Here is a 7,841-nt window from a genome sequence, read left to right on the forward strand (position 1 = left end):
CCAGCTTGCACTTGTTGCAGGTGTAGCTTTGCACATGCTCAGGCAGGAAGACAAACATGGCAGAGGTGTTGCAGGTCACTGCAGCAGCTCCCTCGCTCTCTATGTCTCTTGGTTCTCTGGGCCTCCCCTTCAAAACGCCCTCACAAATGCCCATTTGCAAGTCCAGGTCACGAGCTCCCAGAGGAGCTCATTAGAATCAGCTCATTAGAACTGCTGCTGGCTGCTAATTCCTCCCCTAACTCACTTGATCCAAATCCCCAACTCCTAAATCCTCCAATGAATCATAGAATCAGAATTGTAGAGTTGGAAAGGACTCCAAGGGTCATCTAGTTCAACCCGCTTTGATGCAGGAATCTCAACTAAAAAATACCCCTGACAGATGGAGAGGCAACCTCTGCTTTAAAACCCCCAATGAATCACAGAATCATAGAATTGTAGTTGGAAGAGATGCCAAGGGTCATTTAGTCCAACCCCTAATATATTTTTACTCCATTAACTATCAGGGCTAAACAGTGTACTCAATGTATCAAAAATAAATAAAATCAGGGGAGTGGGGGAATCTACACCACTCAAAAAACAGAGAATACAACACATTTTATTTCAGACTTCAAAAATTGGCCATAATAAGGAAACTCCCCATAGCAGGAGGGAGCATTCTATGAGAGCCCAAAACATATTCAATGAGCTGAACATGCCAGATTGAAAGTCACAGCCGTGTCTCTGGTTTCTCCGGAACAAAACGAAGCCCATTCAATTCTCCTCACCCTGAGCGGTCAGCCCCAGCGGGCTCTTTTGCTAGGGTACAACGAGACCAAGCTGCATCTTAATTGCTGTGAGGGCAATTGGAGCTTATCTTGCAAATGAGATATGCTTAATCGATTTAGCCGACAAGGGCTCTGGTTATTATCTACCCAAGATTAGCTGGGGCTGCCTTGATAAACTGAATCAGCCTGTAAATTAAGAGTTCAGACAGGTCAGCGTGTTCACATTCAGGGGAGCAGGGAACCAGGCATCATCAGCGTAGTTAGCTTCATCAAATGCAATTAGTTATACAAGGGGAAGGGGGAGGTGCTTCCTGCACAGACGAGGCTGGCTTGAGGGTTGTAAAACCAGGCTGCTATTAGGTTACTGTCCTGTGTGGATGGTCAGTGGTCATCTCGCAAACCAAGGCTGGTCATCCTGCATAGTACAGTTAGCTGATATGGTGTCTTTCAGTGGTTGTGGGATACAACTCCCACCAGCCCTAGCCAACATGACCAATGGTCAGGGGAAAGATGGGATTTGTAGTCCCCAACCATGGGTGAATACTAGATTGGTTCCCCATATTTAAGGAGATATGTCTTTTCTCTCCCAGGATCACTAGATGTCTTACATGGTTCCCCCACTGTTCAATTCATCCCCACAAAAACCTTGTGAGGTAGGTCAGGCTGAAAGATGCAATTAGTGGCCTCCATGGTCACACACATTGAGCTTCATGGCCAAGTGGGGGTTTTAAACCCTTGCATCTCCCAGGTCCTAACTCTAACCACTAAGCAACATTGTCTCTCAATCAATAGGGGAAGGGGCAAAGCGGCTGCACTCTCGTGGACCAGATGGGAAATACCAGCATTCTACAGTTGCCTTTGGTAGTTCCACAAGATTTTGCGGCAGCACAAAGATCCCTTTGAGACATTACTTTTCCCTGGGTGACCCTGCATTTGGGCGACACCAATTAAGAATCCTTTTTCTAGAGGGGCCAGCCATTCTCACAAAGGCTCTTTTGTTACCTCTGCGGGATTATTTGAGCAGCTTGAATTAGAGGGCGGGGGACATTCAGGGCAGGTTTCTCCAGGAAGTTGTTCCTGTTTTCTCACTCTGCTCGAATCCTCAAGACGGAAGGTGAGTAGGGGGATAAGGGAATCCCACATTCCCTTAGCTGTAGCCTCCTCCACCTTTAGGGCAATCCTATGCATGTCTAGAATAATAGAATCATAGAATTGTAGAGCTGGAAAGGGCCCCCAAGAGTCCTCTAGTCTGACCACCATCCCACCCACCCAGGCAGGAATCACAGCTAAAGAATCTCTGACAGATGACCACCCAACCTCTGCTTAAAAACTTGCAATTAAGGAGAGCTCTACCTCCTTGCAGTAGAGTTGGAAGGGACCTCATCTAGCCCACTTCCCTGCAGTGCAGGAATCACAGCTCAGTGCAATCCTATGCATGTCTACTCAGAAGCAAGTCCTATTGAGCTCATTGGGACTTACATCCAGGTTAGTGTGTGTAGGACAGCACCCACAACCCTATATATCTGAACATGTGCAGCAGGAGAGGAGTTTTCCATCTCCCTCCACGCTCTGGGCACGTGATGGGGTGGTTGTTTTGAAGGAACTTCTCTCACAGCCCCTTTCTCAGCGCAAAAAGAAAACCTGGCTTGCTTTAAAGAGACAGTAGCTGGCCCGAGATCACTCAGCGAGCTTCATGTGTTCAGGGGTGGAGGAAGGGGTGTGTGGTAGGTGCAGTCTGCGCCAGGTGTCACCACTGAGGAGGGTGACAGAATGCTGGGCAGCACTCACCGCGGGGCCTGCAGAACGCCCAAGCCATGCATCTCTCCTGCGAGAGACACAGTGGCTTGGGTGCACGCAGGCTCTGCACTGCCCAAACAGGTCGCCTGCCGCCTCCCCCCCCCCCAGCTGTAGGGCAGCTGAGTGGGAGGAGGCAGGCAGACTCTGGAGGCCCCACGATGCACCCTGCCCCTATGAGCGCCTCGCCTCATCCCTGGGCGTGCTGCTTCAAATGCCCGAGCGGCTTCCTCCGCCACTGCATGTGGTTGGTTGATAAGGGATTTCAACCCCCCAGTTTCTAGTCTGACACTCTGACCATTATACCACAATGTCCTCACTGACAGCAGCGAAAACAGGGGTTTCTTTAGCTTCATGGGCCTGGCATCCAGGATCTCAATCATTTTTCTAATAATCCTCACACCTGAATGGAAGGGTGGGGCAGGCCAGCCCCATGTGATGCCAGTGGTTAGAGGGACAGATGGGGACCTGAGAGAGATGAGGATTAGAATTCCCATTTGGCCCTGAAGCTCAGTGGGTGACCTTTGGAGTAAGCTGCCACCTCTCAGCCTGACCTACCTTGCAGAGTTGTTGTGAAGATAAAACTGGGAGAGGGAACAACATGTATACCACCTAGAGCTCCTTGGAGGAAAGATGGCCTATAAATGAAATGATGGTGATGGTGATGATGAGAGTACTAGATCACATGATAGTTTATAGAATTATGTATGACCTGGAGAAAGTGGGCAGAGAAAAGCTTTCCTCCCTCTCTCAAAACACTGGGACTTGTGGGTATCCAATGAAGCTGAATGTTTGAAGATTCAGGACAGTTAATAGGAAGTCCATCTTCATGCATCACATTGTTAAACTATGGAACTCCCTCCCCCAGGAGGCAGTGATGGGCACTAACCTGGATTGCTTAAAAGTGGATTAGACACAGTCTTGGAGGATGACAGGGCTAGTGTTAGCTACTAGCCAGGATGGTCATGCTCTGCCACCACAATTGGAGGAAACAACGATCTTGAATGCCAGCTGCTGGAGACCACAGGAGGAGAGAGGGCTCTTGTGCTTGAATCCTGCTTGCAGGCTTCCCACAAAGGGCATCTAGTCCAGGAGGCTGGACTAGATGGGCCATTGGTCTGATCTTGCAGGATCTTCTTATGTTCTAATAATATCATCATCGTCATAGAATTGTAGAATTGTATAGTTGGAAGGGACCCTCAAGGGTCAATGCAAGAATCACAGCTAAATAATTTCTGGTCAGGTGCTTATTCTGCGTCTCCACCCGAGAAGCTTATGGCCACCAGCCTTTGTGAAGCATTTTTTTCTCCCTGATTTTCAGGAGATGGGCAGCCTGATGGTGCCACTTCCTATGGCGGCTTTCACCACCACACCCAGGGCTGGGAATGCCACTGGTGGTAACAGCACTAGAGAGGAGAAGGAGAACTGCATCTTCAATGAGGAGTTCAAGTTCATCCTCCTGCCTGTCTCCTATGCCACTGTCTGTGTGGTGGGCCTCATCCTCAACTCCTACTCCCTGTGGGCACTCATCTCCAGGATGCGGCCCTGGAATGCCACCACCACGTACATGTTCCACCTGGCCCTGTCCGACACCCTCTACGTCCTCTCTCTCCCCACACTGGTCTACTACTATGCCAACTGCAACAACTGGCCCTTTGGGGAGGGGATGTGCAAGGTGGTGCGCTTCCTCTTCTATGCCAACCTCTACAGCAGCATCCTCTTCCTCACCTGCATCAGCATCCACCGCTACGTGGCGGTCTGCCATCCCATCCAGGCCCTCAGGTGGGTCAAAACGAGGCACGCCCACCTGATTTGTGGGGGAGTGTGGGCGGTGGTTGCCACCTGCCTCATCCCCAACCTGGTCTTCGTCACCATCAGTGCCCGGGGAAACGATACCCTCTGCCATGACACCACAAAGCCAGCTGAATTTGGCCACTACGTACGCTACAGCTCCTCAGTGATGGCCCTCCTCTTTGGCCTTCCGTTCCTGGTTGTCCTCATCTGCTACTGCCAGATGGCCCAAAAGCTGTGGAGGCCTCACTCTGGCCAGGAGGTCCCTGCCTACAAGGCACGCTCTGTCAAAATGATTGTGGTGGTCGTGGTGGTCTTCGTCATCTGCTTCCTCCCTTTCCACATCACGCGGACTGCCTACTACACCTCTCGGCTGCTCAAGGCCGACTGTCGCACACTCAACGCTGTGAATGTGGCCTACAAAATCACCAGGCCCTTGGCCAGTGCCAATAGCTGCATTGATCCCGTCCTCTACTTCCTTGCTGGGAACCTCTACAGGGGAAAGCTGCACCAGGGCTTGTTCAAAAGGCCCAGAACCAGGCATGCACTGACTCTGGCCCCCATTTCCCAGCTTGTGGTTGAAATCTAACTGTGGGATGTGCTCCATTTCATTGTTCTGAAGGTTTTTAAACAGAGTTTGAATGGCTGCCTGTAAGGGAATCTTGAGCGGGAATTCCTGCATTGCAAGGGGTTGGACTGGAAAACCCTTTGGGGTGCCTTCCAACTCTACAAATCTATGTTTTTATAAGTCTTCCAACACAGAGTTATACTGACTTATCTAAACCTCTCTCCTTCTTTAACCATGTCTGTTAATTTAATAGTTAGCTGTTTCCAGATCTTTCTGGAAGTCAGTTTTGAAGGGCTTCTGATTGTGTTCCATGCATTATTCCAGCACTAGATAACATTTGGTTTTGATGGATGCTTGCCCTCTCCTGTCCTTCCAACTTTATGCAACTTTCAGGGAGACCATTTCTATTGATATAAAGACTCTATCAACTGTTCCTCACAGGGCTTGGCTGCAAGGCCCTTTATCATCCTGGTAACCCTCCTCTGCCTAGTTTCCAGCTTTGTCAATATTGGTACCCAGAACTAGGCACAGGACTCCAGGTGTGGCCTGACCAAGGCAGAATAGAGCAGTGCTATTTTTTCCCTTCATCTGTACACTGGACTTCTGTTGATGCAGCCTAGAACAGCATTAGCTCAGGTTGAGCTTGTAGTCTACTGAGACCTCTGGATCCTTTTCACATGGACTGCTATCAAAATAGGTATCCCCCAACCCTATATTTGTGCACCTGGTTATTCCTACCTAGGTTGTTCCTGCTGGTATTCTTTTGGCCCAGTTCTCCAGTCTGTTAAGGCCCTATTGAATCCCATACCTTCCAACATTTCTCTGATGAAAATAGGGACATCCATTCCATAATGATAATTTTACTATTTATACCTCCCACACCTGACTGGTTTGCCCCAGCCACTATGGGCAGCTTCCAACATATGTGAAAATGTAATAAAACATTAAACATTAAAAAAAAAACCACAGGGAAAGCAGGAGAAGCTGTGAAACTTGCTGGGTGAGCTTGGAGGCCTTCTCTGCCTCTCAGTTTAGCCTACCTCACAGGGTTGTTGTGGGGATTAGATGTGGAATGGGACCTGGCAGGGGACACGGGTGGCGCTGTGGGTTAAACCACAGAGCCTAGGACTTGCTGATCAGAAGGTTGGCAGTTTGAATCCCCGCGATGGGGTGAGCTCCCGTTGCTCGGTCCCTGCTCCTGCCCACCTAGCAGTTCGAAAGCCCATCAAAGTGCAAGTAGATAAATAGGTACCGCTCTGGCGGGAAGGTAAACGGCGTTTCCGTGTGCTGCTCTGGTTCGCCAAAAGCAGCTTAGTCATGCTGGCCACATGACCCGGAAGCTGTACGCTGGCTCCCTCGGCCAATACAGTGGTGCCTCGCAAGACGAAATTAATTCGTTCTGCGAGTTTTTTCGTCTTGCGAATTTTTCATCCTGCGAAGCACGGATTCCCATAGGAATGCATTGAAAAGAAAAAGGAAACAAACTTGCAAGACGTTTTCGTCTTGCGAAGCAAGCCCATAGGGAAATTTGTCTTGCGAAGCAACTCAGAAAACGAAAAACTCTTTCGTCTTGCGAGGCATTCGTCTTGCGAGGTACCACTGTAAAGCGAGATGAGCACCGCAACCCCAGAGTCAGTCACAACTGGACCTAATGGTCAGGGGTCCCTTTACCTTTTTTAGGACCTGGCAGAGACCAGGATTCAAATCCCTACTTGGCTATGAAGCTCACCTGGGTGATCTCTAGGCCAGTTGTTGCCTCTCAGCCTAGTCCACCTTACAGGGTTGTTGGGGGGATTCAGTAAGGAGGGAGGAGAATAGCCAATAGCCCAACTAGTCCAGCCTCCTGTTCTCACAGTGGCCACCCATATGCCCCAATGGGGAGCCTGCAAGCTGGATTTGAAAACAGTAGCCTTCTCCCACTCCTACTCTCCTGCATTCTGTTGTGGGTTTTTTTAAAGAACAGTTTAATTGAACAACTTAAAATGAAAGTGGAAAAAACAAACAAAAGAAAAAGTATATCACTATATCATTATTAAGAGCTGCAAGTAGTGCCTGTGGGTTATATCCAATAGATGGTATTTATCTCATGGAACAGTGTATGTTAAAAGTCAGTTGACCCAAAGGCAATAGGCTTGCTTCCATCCAAATTTTCCAATTGCCATCTTTCTCCCCAATTTTTAAAGTTGGGTTTTCCCACAAAGTCAAGTTAGCATGAGAACATGAGTCAAACCTACTTTTTATCAGACATAATATTCCATATCTTTCTAACTGACATAATTGTTTCCAGAGATTCCCGAGTTCTAAAATATTTTATTCCTAATACTGTCCTTCCAAGCAAAGGTGCCATAAATGTACAATATATTCTAAAATTGTCCAGATTGGAAATTTAACACCAATTGGTGGGTTTCCAGTATTTAATACTTGCCATTAAGGAAGCAATGTAGCACAGCTCCATATTTGGAACACCAAATCTTCCTTCATTAATTTGTAGCTGCATTTTCTGTAAAGATATTCTCAGAGGTGAAGAACCCCATAGACATTTTCTAAAGAAAGGATTTGTCTTCTGAAAATATTTTCCAAATATATGAAGCGGAATTCCTCTCAAAATATAGATTAATCTGGGGATAATATTCATTTTCAGATCATTCGCCTTTCCATCTATCAACAACTGAAGAACTGAGGTGTTAGGGGAGGAGTAGTACCTCTAATACTTAATTAAAATATTCTATTTTCAATTTATCGTAAGTACACTCATTCAAGTGTCCAAAACATTTCAGGAGAATCCAAATTAGGTCCATAAACATTAACCAAAGCTATTACCATCTCTTCTATTTTTGCGCATAAAATTTAATAACACCAATTTGCATCAGTAATAACCTGGCTGAAAATGCTTTTCAGATCAAAATGGCCACATTTAGGATTTG

General features: G+C 47.6%; 1 protein-coding gene across 1 annotated transcript; it reads left to right on the plus strand.

Annotated features, from left to right (window-relative positions):
• Positions 1-1,823: 1,823 nt before the first annotated feature.
• On the plus strand, positions 1,824-5,832 carry P2RY4 (pyrimidinergic receptor P2Y4). Its single transcript, XM_083721082.1, has 2 exons — positions 1,824-1,878; positions 3,880-5,832. The coding sequence occupies exon 2, from the start codon at positions 3,883-3,885 to the stop codon at positions 4,936-4,938; it is 1,056 nt and encodes a 351-aa protein (XP_083577208.1). The 5' UTR covers positions 1,824-1,878; positions 3,880-3,882; the 3' UTR covers positions 4,939-5,832.
• Positions 5,833-7,841: the final 2,009 nt, after the last annotated feature.

The sequence above is a fragment of the Podarcis gaigeae genome, assembly GCF_964106915.1.
Source record: "Podarcis gaigeae genome assembly, chromosome: Z".
Lineage (NCBI taxonomy): Eukaryota > Metazoa > Chordata > Lepidosauria > Squamata > Lacertidae > Podarcis > Podarcis gaigeae.